A 25,137-nucleotide genomic window follows, 5' to 3' on the forward strand; every position below is an offset into this window, starting at 1 on the left:
CTGTGAAAATGTGTGGTCCTCAGTTAACTCCCAGTAACACACTGTGAATCCTGGTCTAGGCACTTCACTTTTGGGAGGGCTGGGTCTGAGCGGTGGCTTTTTAAACTGAGTTTTGGTTTGGTGTGTCTTTTTTTGCAAATGTGATAACCCATGGCTGCATTTTCTGGGAACGGCAGAGCTGGAGGCCCAGTGTTACAGCACCCAGAACTTGCTCAGCACTCTTTGTCAGAGGGCTCACATACCTGCTACGTGCGTGTGAAAAACCACAGTATTTGTTCTGAGTGTTTTAACTGGGCCTGAAACCTAACAGCTTGAATCAGGGTAGGCCTTGCATAATTTAAAACCTAAAGAGAAAGTAAAGTGGTTAATGTAATTAGCACCTCCTAATCAGCTAAGCTTGTTTTCTCTAGTATTTTGCCAGAAGACTGATCCTCTGATGGAAGCACTGGCTCCTGGACACCTTAGACTGAAGCAGGATAAGAGTCGAGTGCTGACCTTGAGTACCGGTGCCTGAGAGCAGTACTCCTCTCCCTGCCAGCGGCCGGGGCTGCCCCGGGGGCCTCTGAGGAGACCGGGGAGGCCTGCACAGGCTGGGAGTCATCGTCATCCCGCTCGTGCTCTGACTGGGCCCAGCGCTGCGCTAGTAGGCATGAGGAAGCCCTGGGTGCCTCTCGGGTTGCGTTTGAGGTATAAATGCTGGTTTCGCACGTTTCCCCTGAGAAAAGGCTAACGGTGCGCACGCAACGTTAGGGCAGGGGCGAGCCCTTGGAGCCACACCCCCCTCGGCCTTGCCCTGCCCCGCCACCCCGTGCGGTGGGCGGGAGGCCACCGGGCCGCTGTCAGCCCCGCCCCCGTTAGACTACATGTCCCAGGAGCCATCGCGGCCCTCCCCGCGCGGGCAGCTGTCACGTGACCGCCGTCGTTAGCGGTGGGGACGTTGCATCCGGGTCCTTCCCCGCGCACGCTCCGCGTCTTAACGACCACAACAAGCGAGAGCAGCGCGCCGCGGCCCGGCGGACACCCGCCCCGGACGGCGTCAGGAGCACCGCCCCTATAGGGAGCTGATTGGGCGACCTGCCTGAGAACGGGTGTCGCATTGGCCCATAGGAGGACGCCTGGCGGGGATGTCATAAAGGCTAGGTAGGCGCGGAGGCTGCCGGGGAGTGAGTGGCGGCGTTGGTGGCGGTGCGGGCGGCTCCCGGGTCCTGCCCCTCTCCCGCAGCGGCGGCGGCTCCCCCTCCATGAGGCCCGCCGGAGCTGGCGCGCTCCTGTGAGGGGCGGCGGGCAGGTCTGCACGGGGGGAGAGGAGCCGCGTCTTCCCCCGAGCGGGCCCGGCGGCGGCGAGTGAGGTGAGACCCCACCCTCCCTCTTACCCTCGCGGACCGGCTCGGCGGACGCCGGGTCCTCGCGGGTGCTGCTCCCTCAGGGGTGCTGAGGCGGGGCCGCGGCGGGGGGAGAGGGACAGTGCCATTACCCCTTCCCTCCCCCGGCCCTGCCGCCGTGAAGTGCGTCCCTGGGGGGAAGGGGGTTGGTTCTCCCCCGAGGGCGGGCTGGGGGCACGGACGGCGGGGCTTCGCGTCCTTGCCGGGGTGTGAGGCCGCCCCGAGGCGCGGCGGCGGCGCGGGGGGGGGGCAGCTGCTCTCGCTCCTTTGTTTGCGGGCGCTCCGCTCTGCCGCCCCGGGGTGGGAGCTGGACCGGGCCGGCGGGAGCGCGGCGCTGCTGAGGGGGCAAAGCTGCCGTTTCCTCTGCCTTCCCCGAGCCTGGACGAGTCCCTGGATTTATGTTTTTTTCTGGAGTTTTTCTCCAGCTCTGACCCTGCTGAGGACTTAGCCCTTATCAGGAGACTTTAGGTGTTAACATCGCAGGTGGGATTGCCGCGTCGCTTGTGAAAACAAAACAAAAATAATAAAAGTATTAGGTAGGACCTGGGATGCTGGCTGAAACTAGAGTCCTAAACCTACCATGTTACTAATACCGTTTGCGGCTATCTGTTGCATGACCTAGATAGTAATTACTACTTCTTAATAGCTATTTTATTGTTCATCAAGAATAAATTGAAACTCCCTTTAACTGCTATGTTCAGATGTTGTTAGAACTATGCATGTTTGCTTTATAGGTGAAAAATCCAAAACATGAACAGCAATGCACCACACCTGTCCTCAAAGCTGACTTGGCTAGAAGTGGAATGTAGTTTCCTGACGGATCTTCTTACGAGAAAGCTGTAAATCCTTTGTAATGGCCAACAAGAAAGAGCCTCCTTTTTTCAATGAAGATAATATGGGACCATTTCACTACAAGCTTCCTTTTTATGAAACTATGGAGCTCTTCATTGAAACGCTCACAGGAACATGCTTTGAACTGCGAGTTTCCCCCTTCGAAACAGTTATTTCTGTGAAAGCCAAAATTCAAAGACTAGAAGGTACTATTCTCTCTTATTTCAGCATAAATTTTATCACTTTAGAGGAAGTCTTGTTTTACAAATTATAATTGCTAAAAGCAAACCAGATGATGTAAATGACTTGTTCAGTAATATCTATATAAACTAAGTGCTCAGTTTATGGCTTAGGTTTAATTGGAATTGAGTTGGTTTTCTGTTCTTTCCTTTTCCTATCAGTTCGTGGCTTAGGCTTCACTGGAATTGGTATTTTTGCTCTTTTTTATTTTCTTGGGTTTTTTGTATATGATTATTAAGATAAATCTTAAAAGGTCTATGGTAAATCATTTTTGATATTACATGGGATATAGTATTTTTGATGTGGAAAGGATTCTCTGTCACAAGTCAGAGCGTTGCACTATGTCTATATTGCAACTGCCTGAGCATAGTTTAAACTAGGTGCTATGGTTGTTGCTGCTTAGGTTAGTCAGTTTATGGTTTGTTTATGATACTGCAGTCACAAGAGCAACTGCAGTGCAGGCAAATCCCAAAAGCAGCTTGAAGTTACTGATTGGAATTTTGTTTAGGTGAGTGATCTTTTGTTGGTAGAGGTCTGGCTGAGCAATGCTTTGTCTTAAAGCGATGAACTTGGCACATCTTACAAAGTGCAAACCTCCTTTAAGTTATGAGGACAATCCTGGTGCTAATGCGAGGAGAAAATGTGTAGGTTAGTCCTCTCTCACCCCTTTCCCTCTACGATGGGAGTGATCCTGCATAAAAGAATGGGATTTGAAAGATGTATGTATACTTTGAACCATTGCATCCTCTTTCTCACTTTGCAGGAGTTAAAGAACTGTGTTGCTGCACAGGCTGAGAGTACCAGAGTTGCTAATTTTAAGAAGAGGGAACTTCTCTTTCCCCAGTATACCTGTCCATGTTTTTCGTGCTTCTGTCTGTGTGGAACTCACCGTCTGGGAGATGTAATATGATGCTTTAGACTCGAATCTAGGATACTCTCCTCCTCTTATGGAAATCTGCGCTAATGGACTGAAAAAAAAGTAGCTGGCACAAGTCTTAAAACACAGAAGCATTGCAACAATAGGGGTGACTTTTTGCTAGTAAGGTCACATAGTAGAAGCTCCACCATGCAGATAACTAGAGTTTACATCAGTGTAGCTACATTAGTGCAGCTATGTGGATATGCTTTTGTTTCCTGTGGACAGGGGCATAATTAATCACAAGTCAGAGAACGTGTTGAGATGCTCCTGGAGGCTAGAGGTGAAACAAGAAAAGGGTTTTTCTTCTCCGTGATTGAATACAGGCGTAGGAGAGATGCAAGCAGATATGTGATAGAATGCTAACTAAGAGTAAATTAAAAGGGAGCATAGGCAATAGAGTACAGGAGAAGGCAGGCTATCTGGACAGTATAGATGAAGGAGTGAGCTTTAAAGGATGCATGAAGAGACCAGTGGGAGATGTGAGGAAGAAAAATTTGAATTTCTTGTAGTTCAAAATAGAAGACTGCGAATAGACATATTGAATTATCCTTGCAGTTTATTTTTGTCAGATGGGTGTGTCTAGCTTACAAAAGTATCATAATTTCTTATTAGAAGAACAGCTCAGTAATAAAGTTATGGTTTTGCTTATTCAGAATTTTGTTCACATATTGTATTTCATAGGATGATAAGGTAATTAATGGCTTAGGTGCCTGCTGTATAGATTTAATTATTAATAAGTAAATTTTATAAAAACATGGAATATAAGAGTTCATTGGTGCTTATCATTCAATTGTTAGAAATCAGTTGAAATACTTTGATGCTCCAGAACAGAGTTAAAATACCTGTAATGTCCTGACTATTATAATTTATGGGAGGCAGAGTGAAAACAGATTGATCGGCTTTGTGTGACGGAGACAGATACACAATGACAAATTAATTTGATGTTGCGTTTGGGGTTGCTATTACATGTAAAAAAATAATTAACAACTTTTCAGTGGTGAAGTTCCTATTACAGTGCACAAGTTCAAGCAATGAGTTGCTCAGGTGGACTGAAAATCCTAAAGTAATTTTGCTGTTGTGATTCAACATGGGAAGCAGAAAACTTACATCTGTTCCTGTTTCTGCTGCTGTTTTTCACTTTTTGTTACTGTATCGTGTCAACTTTCACAGGGTGTGAAGGGCTTCTACACTGCTGGGATACTATATAGGGTCCCTAGCACACATATTGTCTGCGTGGACATCCTTCATTGAGGATGGATGGTATGTAAGCGTACAAAAAGACAAGTTTTGGGAGAATGATCTGAGACCTGAGATCTCCGAGAACAAAATCCAGAACCGTATCGGAATTTAACAAATTTATTCAAATGACCCTAAAGTCTCTAATTGTGAGAGGCTAATAATAAAACTAAATCAAGACAAACCGATCTTTGTCAACAACTGGAATATCAGCAGCTGTAGACTGTCTGCACTGTAACAAGAAAGGATAATATGGATGGCATGTTAGGAATTTTGTATACTTCTGATATTGTTTGTCATTCTTGGTGCCTGTTTAATGATCTGATATGGAAAGGGTTTGTTTAGACAGCTGTAGTAGACATTGGTACCTTATTAAGAAAGAGCTCCAGATCTCCAGCTTTCTGTTTCCAGTTGGTTTTAGTCAGTAAAAAATATGGGTAAGAATTTATTAATGGGTTCTAATGGGTTAAATCTCAGTGCAAGTCTACTCATAAACTGAAGTTAAAGCAGATCTGATGTGTGTTTGGATCAGATCCAGGCATTTGTGCTTAAATATGCCCCATGTGAAGTAAGCACTTGGTATCCAAAAATTTAGATTTGTTTTAATCCTGACTTTGGAGCCACCTAGGGTAAATTGCTCCTAGTCTCAGATTCACTGAATGAGCCTTTTAAACTGGTACACTGGAGAAGAAATAGCTCCCTTGGTCTCTACTGGTGGCATAAATGCTAGAATACACCTAGCCAGCAGCATAGCTTAGTGTTGTCAGCAGTGCTACCTACTCCATTGGTTTTACTTGTTGATTATTTGTATTTGAAAGCAGGATCGTGTGTTGATGGACATGGATAGGATGGTACCTGAGTTTCAAGGTGACATGAAAGACTGAGCTTTAACACATGAATGGTACTTAAAAATAGCAGGATTTAATGGAAATAGCAGGATTTAATTGAAAAAGGAAACAGCTTTTTTTTTTTTTTTTTTTTTTAACTGAGATCTCTTCTTGCTTCCTCCATTGCACAAGTCTTTGTAGCTGCTGGGCTGGACAAAGTTTAGTATTCTTCATTCAGAAACACCAATTATTATATTGCATTTTATAGAAGGAACATTCAGATAGTGTATTCCTAGTAGTGGTTAATTCTTTCATCTGTTAAAGAACCATAGATAATACCTGCAAACATGTTTGTTCAGTAAGATAGGATTGAGTCTCAAGGGAGGAGGTGGGGTTTGGGATTTGGTGTTGGTGGTATTATTATTATTATTAACTTGCAGGAATTAATTTGCATTCTACAGTATGGAGTGTTAAGACTTTCATTTACATAGCTAGCTTTGAAATAAGAAAAACCCACACAGTCATGGTTTGTTCAGTGACTGCTGCAACTGAATTTTATGATCTGTGTATGTGGAAACATCTACTGTTTTAGATGAAAATTTAGGTGTTCTCTTGTTCCTGTGTTATTGTAAAGGGGAAAACCAGAACTAACTTTCAGAGTACATCTTAATTTGGAATGCTTCTGTTCAGCAGGGAACTACAGGTGCAGCAATAATTTTGTTGTACGTGTGTGTACTTTCAATTCATCATGAGAGTTATTTTTCTTTGGTCTTTTTGCTGTCATTATTTTGCTGCCTATACACAGCAGCTTCACCTTAAGTGAAAGGAACTGGATGAATGTCAAGCAGACTTCTTTTGGATTTTGTAATTTCTTTCAATATTCTGTGAATTCAGAGTATGTCATAATGATATTTATTACTACTTGCATTAGAGAAAATAGCTATGCGTCTGTCAGGACTGGAGTAGGTGGATTGCACAAGTGTAATGAGTCTTTAACAATCTTGCTTTTCTTCTGTCTACTACTTTTCCTCTGTTTCCTGCTGGTCCCTGGCTTGTTTACTGTGCTGATAGAGACTAGAAGTTCATGAAGCTTTTTTTAGGCTTATCCCTTGTCTGAGCTGGGAAAATGTTCCTGCAAATGCAAGCCTGTGCCCAGATCAGGTGGCTAGAGCAGCATCTGGAAGGTGTAAATATGGTCATCTTTGTCAGGAAACTTTATGGCCCTGTATCCAGTTACTGGTGACTCGCTGCTGTTACAGTCTCTGCTTTGTCAGTCCCTAGGATAAAGAGGAGGTCAGTACTGACCACCGTTTACAATGATGTAGTTTACTATCATGCAAATGAAAGCTGGGGGGGTTGACTGTTATGAAAACGGTCCTGCTGCTGGAAGTCATGAACCTTTGCACCTCTTCCCTAGTGTAGCTAGTTTGTGGGGGAAAATAAGACTGTGAGCCCAGCCTCTCTGTAAGCAGGAACAAAAACTAAATGTTTAAGAACCTCTCCAGCGTTTTCAACATTGGATGAAAGATTAGTACACTGTTTGAGCTTTGACTTTGAAATGTTTGTGGTGGCTTTAAACATAGTAACCTTCTACCCACAACATAAAATCAAGTTTGTTCTGAAAAAATCTATGGGTTTTTCTTCTGGGTCAGACTTGACTACATCAGTTTCTCTGGTGAGCCTACTTAGCATTCCAGAAAGAAGAGTAAAGGAGTGAAGCTTAAGGGTGTATCTGATACACTGACTCAAGAGACAGGATGGAGTACCTACTTCTCTCCTCTCCTCCTCCCATTTTAGTAGGTCAGTGTGTCAGCACAACTGCAGCCATTTCAATAGACAGTTTGCAGACTCTTCTGTCCTCCTATAGCGTCACCTGGCTAGCCCACTTCCATTTGAGCATTGAGATGTAGCTTACTGCCCTACTTTCCTCTCTTCTCAGTACTAATTTAGAGCAGGCCAGTGGATGGCTATCTCAGTTCTCATTATTGTTGCCAGTTTTACATGCTGATCTCATGTGCAAATTTCTCCTCAAAAAAGCCTTACTGTAATCCAGAAAACAGACAGCTGATGCATATTTTCCTGCACCTGAACCTATAAAGCACGTACCATTTCCTTTATACAGAATTCTTAGAAAGCAAGATAACAGGGAATTAGTAATAAAGACGTGTCTGTTTCCCATTACAGCAGAGTATAGTCTTTTCATCTGTTTATTTCATCAAAAATACGTTGTCATTGTTGAATGAACAAAAACATGTTTCATTGCAGTACTGCCAGTTGCAAGCCAGCCTTTTTAACAAATACTTTCTTGGTTTATCAAAGTAATTGGAAATTGCTCCTTGGAGGCTGCTGAAACCATAACAAATGCAGACAGTAATGACTGTAATCAGGAGAGTGCAAAACAACGCAGAAAAGAACTTCACTGTAGACTCACTAGCTGTTGCCAGCTTGTTCTTGTTTTGCTTACACTGCAGACTTGAAACATAACCAATAACCAGTTATTAAATAGCTGGCAGTGTAGTAGCAATTATGTTAGTCTACTATATGAACATATTCCCCTCATACATGTCTTGTGGACTTCAGAGGATATAAGATTCATGTTAAATGCCATCCAAGTGAAGTAAAGTTGTGTTGGTCATTCATAAAAGAGGAGATCTAGATGTGAGCTGTGGTGAGAAAAGGAAATTGTCATCCTCTCTAAAACTTAAATAATAACAGTGACAGTTCCTCCAAAGTGCACTCTCTCTTCTGTACGGGGATGTCCACTTAGCATGTGTCCTACTTGCCTGTTGAATCTGCTTGGACTTTCACCAGAATGTGGTCCCCTTTTCTTCCTTGCTGATGATGGGTGTTGGAAGCTTTGTGCCATTCCTTGAGCTACGAAGGGGCTACTTAACTGACCTTTTGCCACAGCTTGCTAAGCACTCTTGCAGGCCTTGGGAAGCTGAGAAGTTTTTGGCAGCTACCTGGAAGACGCTGATCTTTGTGTTCCCGTCTTGCTAGATGTATTTTGGCAAGTCTTACTGTGTAGCATTGCTACTTGCATCTCCTTTTAAGTGTCTGAACATACAATGTATAAAAGTATAAGAGAAGGTTATTTTAATTGAACCTTTTGCACAGTGAGATCTTAATTATCTGGAATTCACTATACAAATTGAACAACAGTACTTCTTTTTGATGCTGAAGGGAAGATTTTTTTTTTTCCAAAGGCAAAAAAGACAGCTATTCATCTTCCTGTTAGCCTTATTTTTTTTTTTTTTGTGATCCAGCATGTCTCATCCTTTCATAACTGTCCTGGTTTGTATTCTATCCAAAATTCGGAAAGTAGCAGCATTCTAGTAAAAATGTCTGAAGACCTCAGGTTGTATCAGCTTATTCTTATTACCTTTAATGTGTATTACATCTGTATCTCTATGAGTTGACTACGCAGACAAAAAGCAACAAAGTTAATCATTATGTAGAATATGGATTTTTAATAAGGAACAAATATTCAGTATGCTTACTTTCTTTTAACTAAAAATAGTTAGCCAAATCTGTCCCGGAACTTGAGCTGACAATGAGTATTACTGGATATAAGTAATAAAATGTTGTGATGGCCTAAAAGAACACCCACAACAAAATAAAAGTGTTTGTAGTATGAAGTTTGACTGACTGCTGTGGCACATGTTCACATTGTACATGTGAACTTTCAGGTTCCAAACCAAGTAGTGATAAAAACACATTTACAGCTGTCACCACTGTAATAGAGCTGCCACCAGTTACCTTAATGCGACCTTGTCTTTACTGTGAGTAATACAGAATATCAATCTGTGATTAAATTATTTGGCAGTTCTATAGTTACAAGTTTTTTCCTGTTTTTCCTGCCAGTAGACGTAAAGTTCTGAGGTACAGATAACAGGAAAAAACCTCCTTCATCTGATGACTGGAAAAGAACAAGTATTCAATGAGCCTGAAGCAGTTTAATACTTCTCCAGACCCCTTGTTGAGCCAAAAGATTGAACTCTGTGTGTGAGCACCAGCCCGCTGAAAATCTTAACTTTGTTCTTAATAACTATTTGAGAGGTTGGATATAATGACTGAAGGCTGCTCAATTGCCTGTCCTTGTCCTGCTTCCTCTCTTCTTTCCCGTGACCCACTTTCTCACCTCTCCTCCATTACCCCCACATTCTTCAAAAAGCAAAATTCCCCAAAAGCCCACTCACCAAGCTCCAATTTTAATAGTCTTTTGTTTGTTTTGTTTAGGTATTCCTGTCTCTCAACAGCACTTAATTTGGAATAATACAGAACTGAAGGATGACTATTGTTTGAATGATTATAAGTAAGTATAGAATAAAATTGCAATTAATGTTTCTAAATGATTGTTAGCTTAAGCAATAGAAAATGCTACAAAAATTTATTTATTGTTATTTACAGCATTTCAGAAGGCTGCACTCTGAAGTTAGTTCTGGCTATGCGAGGTGGACCTATTAACACTAGAAGAGGTAGGTGTTAACACAGTTAAAAATAGTGGGTTTCATGCAACCACTTATAACTGCAATGCATCTTATAACTGTAAACAGATTCTCTTAGCTAAGCATTTTAGACAAGCAGACTTCAGTTCCAAATTAGTTGGAAAAGTACTTTACAAACAGAGGGATTTTTTTCCTTCTTTTTTTTCTTAGCATACCAAGTACACCATCCTTTTCATTTTGTTTACCCCTACTTTAACAAGTACCTTTGTACGAATAGAATCAAGTCTTAAAATCAGCATTTCTTCACCTGCAGAAAAAACAATACTGTAATGTCATTATACAAATAGTTTTTAAAATCTTGTTAGTAAGAATCAGGTATTGGTTTAATCTAATTATAAACTTGGTTATTTGGATCATCTATAGAAGAATGAAAATGGAGAAATCCCCTTGATAATTTTAACTTGGAAAAAAACTCAGCATATCTTCTAGATTGGTGTTGTGCCAGCAACTAAGCACCCCAGAGCCGCTCACCCCCCCCACCCCCCCCCAGTGGGATGGGGGAGAAAATTGGGAAAAAGAAGCAAAACCCGCGGGTTGAGATAAGAACGGTTTAATAGAACAGAAAAGAAGAAACTAATAATGATAACACTAATAAAATGACAACAGCAATAATGAAAGGATTGGAATGTACAAATGATGCGCAGTGCAATTGCTCACCACTGACCGACCGACACCCAGCTAGTCCCCGAGCAGTGATTCCCCGCCCCCACTTCACAGTTCCTAAACTAGATGGGATGTCACATGGTATGGAATACACCGTTGGCCAGTTTGGGTCAGGTGCCCTGGCTCTGTCCTGTGCCAACTTCTTGTGCCCTGGCTGGGCATGAGAAGCTGAAAAATCCTTGACTATAGTCTAAACACTACTGAGCAACAACTGAAAACATCAGTGTTATCAACATTCTTCCCATGCTACTAGAAAGACAGTTAACTCTGTCCCAGCTGAAGCTAGGACAATTGGGAATTCCCATTGTAAACTGAGGCAAGCTCTCAAAGGTGATCAAAACAATAATAGTTTGGTTTTATTCTGTTTTTTCTCTTTGTAGTTCCTGTGGAAGACCCTATCAGGGAAATGGCTGAATACATGGATCCCACTAGAGATGAGATCTGGGAGAAAGGGCCATCCAACAAACAAGTTACCTTCTTAGTATATCAAGAAGGAGATCAGTTGAATTTCTTCCGTGTAGTAGACCGGGGAGATGGCACTTTAACACCATTATCTGAATCTTTGAGGTAAAGTTGGTTCTAATCTTTATATTATTCTTAGGGGAATGCTGTGCAATTTTCAGCCTTATTTGTTGACATTATCAAAAGAATATCTGGAATATATCTGGAATATTGCAAGAATTGTGCCCTAAGGGCTGCTAAAATGCTGTAACTGGGTGGCCTAACAACACAGTAGTACTTGCGGTCAGTGGTCATGCTGTCGGTCGTCTATCACTGTGTGTGTCTATTGAGTGAGATAAAGCTGACCTCGTGCTTAAGGCAATTCTCAACATTCCAGCCCTTTCTAAAAGGGAACATTTCACAGGAGAGTCAATTTGGCAATAAAGATATTAAAAACTTTGGTTAAGTACTTTCTCTTCCATCTTAAGGCATTTGTCTAGTTTTATAAACATTTCTCTGTTCACAGCATAAACTTTCATATGGATATGACTTGAACCAAATGATTAGTCAGGACGATAGCAGATTGGCAGTGCAAAATCCTGAGAGTGTTTGTCTGAAGTTTCAGAGAAACTGGGGGGCTTGGGGGGGAGGGAGTTGTTTTGTTTGGGGGGAGGATTGTTTTGTTGGGGGGTGGGAGTGGTTTCGTTTTGTTTTTTTTTGGTTGGGGGGGTGTTGTGTGTTGTTTTGTTTTTTTTAAATGCACTGAAATAATTACCAATAGAGCTAGCCTTTGGACATAATTAGGTCTCAGATTAGCTACTGTTGAGGTACTAAACTTGTCTCAATCACTGTCACAGAATCAAAGTACTGTTATCAGAAGAGCAGGTATGTCACTTAAGCTACTACATTGTAGTAAACAGATTAGTAGGCTTTTTCCTAAAGCTGTCAAAATTGATAATATCTACTAAAAATTATTAGATTCCGTCTTTATACTGCAGCTTTTGGGTAGGTTTTTTTTATCCCCTGAAGGACTTAGTATTTGTACAACTGTAAGGAAAAGGAGTCCCTATTCTGGAGACTAGCTGCATTTTCTCTGAGGCTAAGTCTTGCACTGTTTTAAGTAACTATTCTTGTTCCTGTTTGCAAAGTTGAAAGCAAGAGCTTTGTACTGGGTTTATATTCAGTATGATTCAGTGTGCTTATATTCAGAGTGATATTACTCTTACAAAAGTTTATGAGAGATCCGTACTTAAGAACTACAGGCTGAATGAAATACCAAGGTTGAATTCCCACATCATTACACAGAGTAGAAAGAGCTAGTGTTTGGTATACAATTACTAGAGAGAAAGAAGAGGAAAGATATAAATATTTTAGATCTGTGATCTTATCTTTCAGCCCCTGCACTCTTTTTCAGTAAATAGGCACATATGGTATTGTCTGTAGATTTGAAATAGCTAAAAACCACCATTATCACGTAAGAACTTAGAACCTTGCTGCTTCATTGGGCTAGTACACTTCTGGAAAGAGGAGCAGACACGTGTAATTCCTGTTCTTACTGATACCCTGCCTATTACCAAATTGTTCCCTTTTACCTTTTCACTCCAAAGAACATCCAAACCAATCCAAAGAGCTAGGACTGTGGATGCTATACTGTGAGTTGATGCAACAAGTTGTCAGAAGGAGCTTGAACTTTCATTTTTCAGTATAATAGGCTCCCTGGTATCTCTCTACATGTTCAAATTTGTGTGTGTGTGTGTGAAGATGATCCCCCCCCCCCCCCTTTAAAACTAGCATGGACCATTGTCTGAAACTCCTAGTCCTTTTCAATTAGGTAATCCTAGAGTATAGATTAAATAGTAATTTACTTGAGATTGGCTAAATGTAGCAAACCAGAGGAATAAACCATGCTCTTTTGGCTCTTGCAAGGCATCTTGGTAAGCCTTTCAAAGCACAACAGCATGTATAAAAGTCAAATACATTACGCGTAATAATGTGCTGTCTCTGGTCAAATGATCCAGTTAGGTTGGAAGCCACCTGAGTTGAAAACATTCAGCTTGACTCATTTCTCTTCCTCTGTGCTTTCTACAGGCGTTCGTTTATTAGCTTTCCTACTAGGGCAGACAGTAATTGGGGGAGGGTAGGGGGAGGAAATCCTAACTTTTGAATTTGTTATTATGGCTGGGTCAGACTTTGTGGGAAATGGAAAAAGTAGCAAAGGGAGGAGAGAATGGAAAAAAAATCAGATTTCTTCATTTGATCTTTATAGAGGAAGGCTTGCAAATCATCCTGAACGCTAGTGTTTTTCACACTGGCAGTTAAATGTGTTTATGTGTGTGGGTATACTGGTGACTGAGCATTTTGAGGCACTTGTTTATCAGCTTTTCTCACATTGCTTGTGCGTGGAGCAGAATTCAGTGACTGCAGTTTAGAAATGAGACATTGGTTTGGGTTTTGTTTTATAGTTCTCCAGATCATTTTCTTTTATCTGTGGTTAAGTTAATGGTTAAAACTTGACAAGATGTAAATACATGCAATGATTATTGTCTCTGGATTAAAAAGAAGTTGTTGAAGTTGTGGTATAAGACTCCAGGCACCAGTGTCAGAAGAGTTTCAGCCAGCTACTAATCATTTTTGAGGCACGCAGTTTACGAGCAAGTTCTCAGGAATGTTGACACCTATGGGCAAAGTAAATTTGAAATTTACTCATTGGAAAATGAGCTAAAAGTATCATCAAGAACAAAGCTCTCTGTCCAACTTTTGTATTTTTACAATCACATTAAAGCAAAAAATCCTTTTGTTACTCTCTTTTTTGTGTGTGTGTGTGTGTGTGTTATTGGCTCCTGGTTAGCCAGAAAATGCAAGAAAAAGGATAACAATTCTTTTTGCATTAAAAAAAAGCCAAACAAAAAAACAACCAAACATGTGAGACATACTGCTTTTCTTCCTATCCTTGCCTTGAAGGAAGGGAAGCTCAAAGAATTATTTTGAGTTGGTGACTTAAGACTTTGCAGAGTTAAAATTCTGAAATGATTCTTCAGTGTTGAATCTTTACCAGGAGAGGTATGTGATATGCATGCTGACTGTCCACATATGGAGCTGTTCAGTTTTGGGTAAAAAGTGACTGGACTATTTTGCTGACTCTTGTTTTAAATTTGCTGCCATCTTGCTCTTAAAGATCTGTCTCCCAGCTGTGCTGCCTTTGGAATTTTGCTACATTTTAGGAAATGGATTTGGAGAGTCAGTGCAAAAATACTGGCTCTTGAGTAAGGGCAGCAGAGTATTTCCAAGAATCAGGTAAGATGCCAGCTCTAATTAGTGAAATTTTTTTTTTTGGTACTGACTTTCTCATGATCTTTAGTTCTTCCTTGGTCCCTTCTGGAGAGTAGAAACTTTAGATAAATCTACTAAGATATTTGTATGAACACAAGGGAATTGCCTGATTGTCACAATTTCTAGATGCCAACAGCCTAATGTAAGAATTAAAACACTCTTTAAAATGTACTATATACAGTGTTGAAAATGCATCAATTTGTAATGAATTGGACACTCCTAATGGTTCTTTCATTTCACTGTCAAATGTTGGATGTGTGTTAGTGATTAATGCTTTATTGCTTCATAGGAAAAACAAGTCAGATACTGACTTTAAAACATTGAGGTTTTGCATTCTGTTAGAATACAGAATGGAAAAACGCAATGTGATGCTATAAATTTCCAGTGACTACTGAGTTAAAATATTTTGTCTTGGGACTAGCAATTCTGATCTGTTTATTTTTTTCCAAATGTGAGACTCTTTGGAAACCTAAACTGATCCTTTTTTATTTTTTTTTTTTTTTATTTTGAAAAGGAGAAATAGAATATCACATCCACATGGGTGACCCCTCCATTTCCATTTATGGTGAGAACACCCCTCAGGATGGATAGAAATTTGGACTTTCCTTCCATGCCAGTGTCTGGTTAATTGGAAAACTGATCAGCTTGTTGTCTGAGTCACACAGTTAACAGCTTTGGCCATACCTTCAGGAGACATTTGTGGAACTGGATATCCCCTCTGTGGGGAAAATATATAGTGAGTGTGAACCAACTGTATATGGTATAACAACTTCCCAGAAGCGTGGCTATGTTCTGATTTCAGCATCATCACTTTGTGTGAGCATCTTATAAGGAATGCTTATGTGCTAAAATAAACGGATTTGAAATGTCTTTGCATACAGTTTTACATAATGCTTTGTCAACAGATCAACTACGGATATGACTTTCTAGTTGTGAGAATAGTCTACATTGAAAACGTAATTAAATTACTTGATTAGAGGGTGAACACAAACTTTCTTTTATTTTCAGCGGTGGTTCAGTTTATAATTTATATGCTGATGATGAAGATGAGACAGAGGCATCACCTTCTGGCCAACAGATTATTGAGAATTCAATTACTATGAATAAAATGAAACTGCTCAAGGCAAAGATGGAGAACATGAATCTGAGTAAAAAGGTGAAGTTATGATTTCAGTCTATCGTAAAATGGCTTGCACTTTCCTAGTGCTGGCTTTCCTAAAAAGCAGGTCAGATACTTTGCTGTCTTGGGAAGTGAAATGATGAAGGGTAGATGATCTCTTTGTTGTTTAAGTAAATGCTGTTGTATAAATGTTCTGCTGTGGGGCATTGGCTTTACTTGCATCTACCTGTCCGTATTCAAAGAATTCACTACTGGTCCTGGGTTTATTTGTGTGGGTGGTTTAGGGTGTGGGGGTTTTTTTGTTTGGTTTTTTTTGTTTGTTTGTTTTTCCTTCTGATACTTTAAGTAGCATTGTTTTGCAGTACTGCTCTGGTAAAAATCAATGTTTCTCTTAAATGAAACTTCATTAGAAATGCTATAACTGAAAAGCCTATACAGTTAAATATGAGAATGAGATTACCTAGAAGAGAAAACATTATGTTGGTGTTCATGTCTATCTAGGTTACCTAGATGTAAAATGAAGATAGTATACTGTCTTTCATTGTTCGTCTTGTTTGAGACCCTAAGCTCTTCTGGATAACTTTGGTGGCATTCTGGCTTCCTTTTCCTAGTCCTCTGACATGCGGCCTATTTACTAAAGTCTTATCAGTTATAATCTTCGATTTTATTATTCAGATGTTGGGGTGAAATTGTGATGGCTAGTAATAGATGAGGGAGTAGAAAGAATGGTTTGGTCCTTTTTGGCCTTACACTGTCTGAATTCCTGGGAATATGATCTCAGTCAGGTCTTTGAATGCAACTGTAATTCAGATACTAATTGTTGTTGTATGTGGTTTTTGGTTTTTTTAATAGCCTAAAAAAACTGTCAAGGTGAAACCTCGTCCTCCAATGGCTCCTCGACCATCTAGTGGCTCAGTGGCTGCTGCTCGTCATCGTTTTTTAAGAGTGCTCCCCCATATGGGACAGTCCTGCCTACCTCCTCCTGGGAATTCATATCACTCAGAGTCTTCCCAAAACGCACTTTCAGCATTGGCTACTTTGGCCACTGCTGGTAGAACAATGCCATCCACAACTAAAGACTTTCTTCAGGAAGATGACACCTGGCAGAGCAGCTCTTGGTCTCAGTCAGTTAGTAGCATCAGGTTACCTCCGAAAATATCTCGTGTTGAACTAGAAAATGCAAAACTACCTACAAATAGTATTCTGACTCCGGTTTCATCTCTGCTTGCAAATTCAGAAAAAGCATCTGAAAATGTGACCTCAACAAGTGAGGAGGATGCTGTTTTGTTTCCCAACCTAACAAATGTGGAACTATATGGAACAGAAGAAAAACTTCTACCTGAAACAGATGCTTTTGCTTTGTTAACAGAAGCAAGCACCACTGAACAGTGTAGTGAGATATATGACATAGGAAAGGTGAACCCAGAACTTGAACTGTCTAATAGAGATGAAGAACCTAAGGTTGTAGAGCAACATAGAAAACCTATTAGCAAAGTGCTGAGCACTGCAGCAATGGGGGCTGGTCTTCTCAGTACTCGTGAATTAAGTCCTCAGAAAAATCTGCTTTTGTCACCTCTTCGGTATTCAGCGCAAGTGGCACGTCACAGTTCTCTGAAACCACAAGCACAACCCAAATGCTTTGAGGCTGGTAACTTGAGATCTACAGCCTCCCCTAACATGCTTCGATCATTGGAAGTCCGAAGTATAGCAGACTCCTCTTTTTCTAGGACTACTAGATTTCATAGTGTGAAAGTAGAGTCACTTGGCAAAAGACCTGATGTGATTTCTAAAGCAGAGACTAGGGACATCACAGCTGTGGCTAACAAGGCATCCAGAGAACCTGTGAGTTCTGTAAGTAACTTAGGATTTCTGGCTTCGCTGGCCCGAAGCGCAAACAGGGAAAGTTTACAGAGTTCCTGTGGGACAGGCAGGTTTCGGACTTCTGGTATTGCACTACCTACAAACCTGCAGCATTTTCAGGAAGAAAGCTTTAGGAAAACTGCTCCTCCAAAAGAAACTGCTGAATATATTCTAGTGAGTACTCATGCTTCTAAAGAAATGGAAGTTTTCCTGTCTTTTCTGGTACTGGCATTATGACAATATACTTTCATGTGTGTGTCTGTCTTTTCAGGGAGGGAGATGTGAAGAGGGAGGTGTACTTAAATCCCTGATAGTCTTAAACCGTTTTCTGAATTCCTGTTGGTATCTTAACTGCCCATTTATCCAAATGGGTCCTAGAAGTAATTTTTCGTAAAGATTAAAGTGGTTGTTCAGTTCACAACTAAAATTACTAGTTATTGTAATGATAAAATTGTGAATGTCTGTGTCTGAAGTGTCATCTGACTTCTCCTGCTGCTCACTAATTGTCATTTATTCCAAAGTTTGCCCTGTGGCTGGCACCATATGTGCCTAGCTTCAGATCTGTAATGTACTTTGTTTTGGTGTGTTTTAAAGTATGGGGAGACTATTAAATAGTCATTTTGAGTAAGGCTTTATGTTGCAGAATTTTAATTTTGTGTACAGAAGTTGTCTTGGACTCTTCGTAGGTACGTTGATTGATAAAACATTGATTTCAAATAAGCTGATACCAGACTGCTTAACTTTTCATTTAATTTCCATCTGCTAGTAATTTCCTTGTGGAATTTATTTTTTTTTTTTTTTTTTTTTTTTTTTTTTTTTTTTTTTAGTCTGCGCATGGACTTGGAATGAATGGAAGTATTGCAGCTGTAGGGAAAAGAGTAGGTAAGTAATGTGACTTAATAATTGAAGATGACTCTTTAATCTTTCCTGATATATCACATATGTAGAGGATAATAATAACTGTAATCATTGTATGCCTTATCTTTGTAAGGCATATGGCTTTCAAAGTCCTTGCTGTATAACACTTCTATAGCATGGTATAACTTTTAATATTTTAAGCAATTCTTTAACGTACAGATGTCATCCAGATCTTAGGTAGACATAACTGTGACTCTTTCATAGCTTTTTTAATACTTAATGAATCCTGCATGTCATCTGTAGACATAAACATGAGTTTTTGCTCTGAAGTTTCCAAAAGGTCAGTTCTATGAATACTTCTGAGTGTATTAAAATCAGAGCCAAATATATTGGTAGCATCTTCTTTAGGACTAGAGCCTGAGCCAGAAAGATTTGACAAAAGAAAAGTGGGGAAGAAGCAGTAAGGGCATAGATGCTGAAGATTACTGATGTAGTACAGATTTTTCTCTGGTTTTTTTGTGGTGGGCATCATTCTACTCTAGTCTTGGTAACTGTGGAGTGCTTAATGCTTGACATCTACTGAAAATTGGTATGTTATGACTAAATATTAATTTATTACGTGATTAATTCTCTTGGAAGGAATGGAATTGTCTAGATTAGTACTTCTAAAATTCTTAAGACAGTGAGCTAAAGTTTCTCAGCACAGTTGACTTCTTCACATCTTTGACTTGCAGTTTGCAGGTTTTCTTTTCTTTCTGTATGACCTTAGGTAAAGAGAGGCAGGCATGTATTCCAGGATTTTAAGTTCTAGGTATAGAGAATGAGCTAGGAGATAGATCTTCAAATAGCAGCTGCAACAGGAAGAATTATGTAATTGTAATGACATGGGAGCAAAAGCTGCTAAAATAGTGGATTGTACTTTTGTTTCACAACTGGAGGTTCAGCTTTTAATTGGCACTCAATAAACGGATCTGTCCTTATCTACTCCATGGTAAAAGAGGTGATACCCTAATAGTTACATCTGCATGATGGGGAAGCCTACTATTGTCTGTGTCATTTTGGATAGAACTATGAAGAAGACCGTCCTCTGGTGTATCTTATGTCAGATAAAAGTGTATTTTGCGGAAGGTTCCGGACATGAGAGAGACAAAGTTCGTGTCCTCATATCATGCGGGCTCTTGAGAGAGAGGTGGCTGGTAATGATCTGTTCTGTAGCTGGTGAAAGGACAGGTTCAGTTTACACATAGTTGCTGTAGGGACTGTAAATGTGAGGACAGGTGTATTGTTTTTTCTGTTTAAATGTGGTCCACAGCAGGAGCTGTTTTCAAGCCTGTCTTTTTTCACAAACTGGGCTAAAGGATGCTTTTGAAATAGTATGCTTTTAGATGATGAAATTGATAGCATGGACAAACATTGCCTGGAAGTTTCGATGCTGGATAACGATGGGATAGCACTGGTTGGTAGTAGTGACTGCAATATGTAATGACTGCCTGGTGTTACTATTGAATGTAGCCTGCTGTATCACAGCTGAGAAATGACTGTTGGGATTAAACGTGTGCTGGACAAAAAATATTTCTGAACTCATGAGGTCACTTTTGGGGAGCATCCTGACAATATAGCAGTAGAAGCACTGAAATAATGTTTCAGAGGATGCATTGCTCACTTTCACTGTCCAAGCATATGGTAAATATGCATAAGCAAGTTGTGGACGAAGAGCTTGCTTCTACAGAGGGAAGGAAGATGCCTTTTCTTTACATGCTCTCCAGTTAGTAAAGCAACAGCCAAGAATTACAGGGCAAAAAGTCAAAGTAAAGTAAACTTTTAAGTACAGAAATTGTACAAACATCTGCAAAGTGCCTTATGAAACCATGTAGCTAAATAGAGGCCTGTAGTCCAATAATGTACATTTCTTGCAATTATGGAGTACCAGCAAGATTTTAAAATGTTGCAGTACTTATTTGGCAAACTGAGTTATTAGCTATTGAATATATTAGATGCTAGATGCTTCAATGCCCAATTGATTCTTTGAAAAGCAGTGCTTTCCCAATCACATTATATGTTTTCATTTTGCATTTGGGAAGACCATTAGGAGATGTGTTTCTTGATTTCTTCTGTAACTTCTTGCTTATGTGAACTTTTAACACGTGTTAAAAATAATGGGTCTAAGTCCTGCATTGTGCTGCCTCTTCCAAAGGTGTTCCTAGGCTTGAGGTGTGTTTTTCTGTTTTGGCTTTTGGGTTTTTTTCCTCTCTGTTTAGGCTTTGGGGTTTCCACCTGAAGTGTCCTAAGAAATGCAAAATTAATCTGGGTTTCAAAAGATAACATTTAACTAGTTTGTGATCAGGAATAAGTAAAAATAAAATGTCTTTGCTGTCTTTCTACCTCTGAAAGCAGGTGAAGCAACCCATCTTCCACCTGTGAATGGCTCAATTCAAGCAAAAAAGAAAATTACAAAGCATTGCTTTCTTTGTGGCAAGAAAACTGGATTGGCAACCAGCTATGAGTGCAGGTAGGCTGAGTGTATAATCAGCTGTTCTTTAAAATTGATAGCTGGGTTAACCAACAGGTTTTCTATGCTGCATGGTATTCCTTAAGTGTAGCAAATCAAAAGACAGCCTTTAAAAAAGTTGCAATTCTCAGTTCAGCAAAACTCCAGGAGTTAAAATTCAGGAATGTTGTACCTGTTCTGCTGCTGGAGTGTATGTTCTTCCAGGAAAATCAAGAAATGCAAGGTATCAGAATGCAAGATATCAGGAAATAACATGACTAGAAAAAAAGAACAATGACATTTTATACTGGTGTGGGGAGAACTTGCTACAGATCTATGTTCTGCAGAGTTTCTCAAGAATAAGTATATTGTTAACAACTTGAGGAAAAACTGGTTTTGTTACAATTTTTCAGAAAATCTTCCTCAGATTTGGCCCTTTTCTAACACATCTGCACAGTTTGTGAATTTAAACAAATTTATGTTTGACAACTTTTTGATTTTATGGGTGTTCTGTTTCTTGTGAGACTTCAGTCACCTTTTTGAGCACCTAGAGCATCTCAAAAGCAGAATGCCAGAGTGCTGGTCCCCCAAATCATGACTTGCAGACAACACAAGAGACCTGGCACTAGGTGGTGATCACTGGAAACTTTAAAAAAAAAAAAACAGAAAAACCACCCCACTTTCTCCGTTGATCTTAGTTCTCAAAGTATTGTTTCCCACAAGATATTCTTTTCTCAGTATCATTTCCCATGAGCTAGTGAGGTTTGGGAACTGCTGCACTGTGAGGGCTACATTTGAAGCTGGTCTTGGTTCATGCCAATCAACAGCAAAATGAACAAGACTTCTGCCATTGGGGAATTGTGTTGGAGAGTTTCAGTGTGAGGAACTGCCTCCTTACTGACTCTTCAGTCTTTGATTTTGAAACAGTTTTGGACACTGCACGCTTTCCTGCTAAGCAAATAGCTGCAAGCTCTTCTAGAAGTAACTAAGCAGCTTGCTTAAGGTTTAAAATGAAGCACAGAAAAAGGTGGGAATCACACATCTCCAAAAATAGCATTTGTTCTAGTTTTAAAAGGAGCAATCATATGTGCTTTTACTAGAATGGAACATGAACCAGATAGAGAATACTGTCAAATGAGAGAACTGGTGGTTATGGGACCAAGGACCAAAGAAAAGCAAATTTATTACCAGGCACAGAAGGCCTCAGAACAGCTGCAGAGTTCATTATGAACCCAGATGGATAGATAGATAAATAGAGGACTGTAGTCTAATAGTGAGACAGTAAGTTGGATGAGTAATGTTTAATCCATTTCAAGAGAATTTTGATTTTGAATTATGTCATTGTTTTACTGTCAAGAAGCAACTTTATCAAATAATCAGGCAACAGAACACTAATATTAGTCTCCACTTAAAGCACTTGTCCAGATCAGATACAACATCCAGAGTATGCTTTTCTCCTGTTAGGAGTCTTAGTTGCTGAGCTGTCAAGTCTGAAGGCAAAAATCATAATCTTAACTCATTGAAATTGCAACTGATATTGGATAGATGCACCTTTATCCAGTCATATAGGAAGTCATGTTCCCTATAGTTAGTCTGTCTGATGTCTTTACAGCTGATTAAATCTGTATTTATTAATCTCAAACGACTAATTTGAGTTTATGCCAGGCAGAAGTTGTGCTGAACTAAACATCTATTTTGGTGGTCTGAATGATGTGGTGGTTTTGAATTGAAATGTATTATGTGGATTTCACCTGATGCCATTATTTTAGTTCCATGGTTTTGTCCTCTGAATTCTACCAACTGATGTTGTGTGAGGTCTTTAAAATGAAATAAAATAAATCAAAGCCCATCATTCTTGATTTATAAGTGTGTTTGATCCTTGCTAGCTGATTCCAGGAGTACTGATCTTGCTTAACTTCCCAGCTGAAGAGACTGTTGGGTCAAAACTCCAATGTTCAGTTACAAAAATGTCATTTTGTTTGCCCCAACAGTTAATGTTATCAGTCAAGGATGATTAGAATCTAAGCAGTTATGTCAAATAAACAAGACAGGATTAAGCCAAAGGGCTCCCAGCATGTCAGAGAGTTAAAAGCTTCTAAAAGCTTGTAACTTCTAATATTCTTGATTCTTCAGATGTGGAAACAACTTCTGTGCAACACACCGTTATGCAGAGACTCACACCTGTACCTACGACTATAAGAGTGCAGGGCGAAGGTATTTGCAGGAGACCAATCCCGTCGTTAGTGCACCAAAGCTTCCCAAAATCTAACATGATTGTGCTGCATGTGGCCATTCTGCCATTGAAGAATTGTATTACATTGAGAGAAGCACTTGCTTAAACTGCATAATTTTGCCATGCTCCATATTTAAAGATTTGCCAAGTAACAAAAGCACATGAGGATGCATCCTATCGAAGAATAATGTGAACACTACTGCAGTTAAAACTTTTCTTCTTTAGTGAATGAAAAGTTAAAGATTAGTTTTTAAAAACTTACACTATGATTTAACTGTTACTGCACGTCTTGTGTTGTGTTTTATATTTGGAAAAGCTATTTCACTAGACAAGTCTTTAAAAGATGCACTTTACTAACTTTATTTACTGTATAACCAGACTTGAGGGGGTGTTGTAATGAGGGTGTCATGTAATGTCTTCTGTACTCTTGCGTTTTTTGTCCATTGCGTGGTATCTTCTAAGTTATTTCACTAGAAAGATCCTTCTCCCCCCCCTTTCTTCAAACAGGCTATTTTGAGATTTTTAAGGGGGTAGTGTGTTCTGCCCCTCTGTTTCATTCAGATTGGTATTCATACACTATGTATCCATTCTGAAAATGACATATCATGTTAATCACATTTTCTTAAAATAATACTGTTTATATGACAAGTTTGTTTTTAAATAGGAAATTCCCCCTTTGTTGCCATTAAATATAAGGAACAACTTATTTTAACTTTTTTTGTAACGTAGTTTTTTTAAGACTTCACAACTTGGTTTGTTAAGATGTTGAATGCTGTTACTGGAAGAAATTCTAATAAATATTAAATTTTATTCTGGTTTATGCTCTTATAAATGCACAGAATAACTTTTCCTCTCTTACAGCATGCTCCTAAATTAAAAGTTGGGCTTTTGGGGGGGGGATTTTTTTAATTTTTTTTTTTTTGGCACTGGTTCATATCTGTTCCTACTGAAGTTGGTAGGGAAAATTCCCACCAACTTCATAACTTCATTAGGAATAGTGTGACCAGCACTGTGTGCTTTAAGTAAACTTCCTGAAGTCTTACAGATGTACTAGCAAAGGCACAATGGGTGTTCAACAAATGGCATGTATTAACCTGTAGCCTTTCTCCCCTCCAGCTGATACTGTACAAAGGCAGTTCAGTAATTGCATGAGACACCTCTGATGAGCATGCAGCTACTGCAGAAGGTGATGTTGGAGGAATATACCTACTGAAAGCCTTTCCTCTTTCATTCCCTTAATGTGTCTGAAATCGTCTTATAAGCTTATGTTGCTTGAGGTGTTCTAGTATAAACAGATTAATAAAAAACCTACAGAAAACCACCAAAACAACAGAAACTCCTCCGTATTGCATCTAGGCAATTGAATGTCATGGTCCCTTTCTTGCCAGAGTCCTCAGCTACTTAATTGGTTGTGGTATTAAAATGATCTATGCTGCATTCCAGTCAAACAGCAGCAGCTGATGAGCATGGCAATGAAAAGTTGGGCCAAAAAAAGAAAGAGGATCACTGAAAGGGAGAGAAGTAACTTGAAGAATTCTTATCCTTGGAGGAAATCCATTTCATGCAGTCCATCTGCAACTTCTTAAACCTTCTGGAGTTTTCAGAGAATGATGACCTCGGGGGAAAAAAATTTCAAAATCATTCTTCTGGGCAGTGATAAGGTAAAAAGGTAGTTCTGTGTGTGTGACCCCTAGGCTTACTCTTGCTGGACAAAGTTGCACCTAGTATGAAGAACATGTTGTTACTGAGCAGTGCTAGGTACTGTAAACATGCCTGTAGTTTTTATTTCATCTCCAGCATGGGGCAATATTTGATTCTGAAGGAAAAGAATAAGGAACGGGGCAAATGTACTAGTGTTTTCCCAACAGTTACTTATTTTCAGCTCAGCAACTTTCTTAAGACAGAGGTCTTGGTCTTTTTTTAGGTACAGTAGAGATTTGGTAAGAAGTGGAATTAAAATAATGTCAGCTGTCTTCACATAATCTGATTTTGCATAAGTGTAATTGTCAGGAAATTATTTTTGCCGTGCATTAGAGTGGCCATGCTCAAATTTTAGTAAGACCATGTAACAGATATGTAGCAGGAAGTCTCAGAGTCAAATCTCAATTTTGACTCTCCCTTTCTGTATATGCATAATGAAGTGCACAACAATATTTTTCAGAAAATGTAATGTAGTAATACTCTCAATTTCCATGTGTATA

General features: G+C 39.8%; 1 protein-coding gene across 2 annotated transcripts; it reads left to right on the plus strand.

Moving 5' to 3' along the window:
• Positions 1–1,257: 1,257 nt before the first annotated feature.
• On the plus strand, positions 1,258–23,699 carry ZFAND4 (zinc finger, AN1-type domain 4). 2 transcript variants are annotated; one of them, XM_010563501.1, is made up of 10 exons: positions 1,258–1,349; positions 2,117–2,419; positions 9,675–9,750; positions 9,846–9,913; positions 10,987–11,173; positions 15,386–15,533; positions 16,350–17,531; positions 18,185–18,239; positions 20,607–20,724; positions 22,837–23,699. In XM_010563501.1, the coding sequence occupies exons 2-10, from the start codon at positions 2,236–2,238 to the stop codon at positions 22,970–22,972; spliced, it is 2,154 nt and encodes a 717-aa protein (XP_010561803.1). In that variant the 5' UTR covers positions 1,258–1,349; positions 2,117–2,235; the 3' UTR covers positions 22,973–23,699. The 2 variants fall into 2 exon arrangements, with proteins under 2 accessions (XP_010561803.1, XP_010561804.1); XM_010563502.1 differs by having other exon boundaries at positions 20,610–20,724.
• Positions 23,700–25,137: the final 1,438 nt, after the last annotated feature.

The sequence above is a fragment of the Haliaeetus leucocephalus genome, unplaced genomic scaffold (genome assembly GCF_000737465.1).
Source record: "Haliaeetus leucocephalus isolate CR32 unplaced genomic scaffold, Haliaeetus_leucocephalus-4.0 Scaffold168, whole genome shotgun sequence".
In the NCBI taxonomy this organism is placed as follows: Eukaryota; Metazoa; Chordata; class Aves; order Accipitriformes; family Accipitridae; genus Haliaeetus; species Haliaeetus leucocephalus.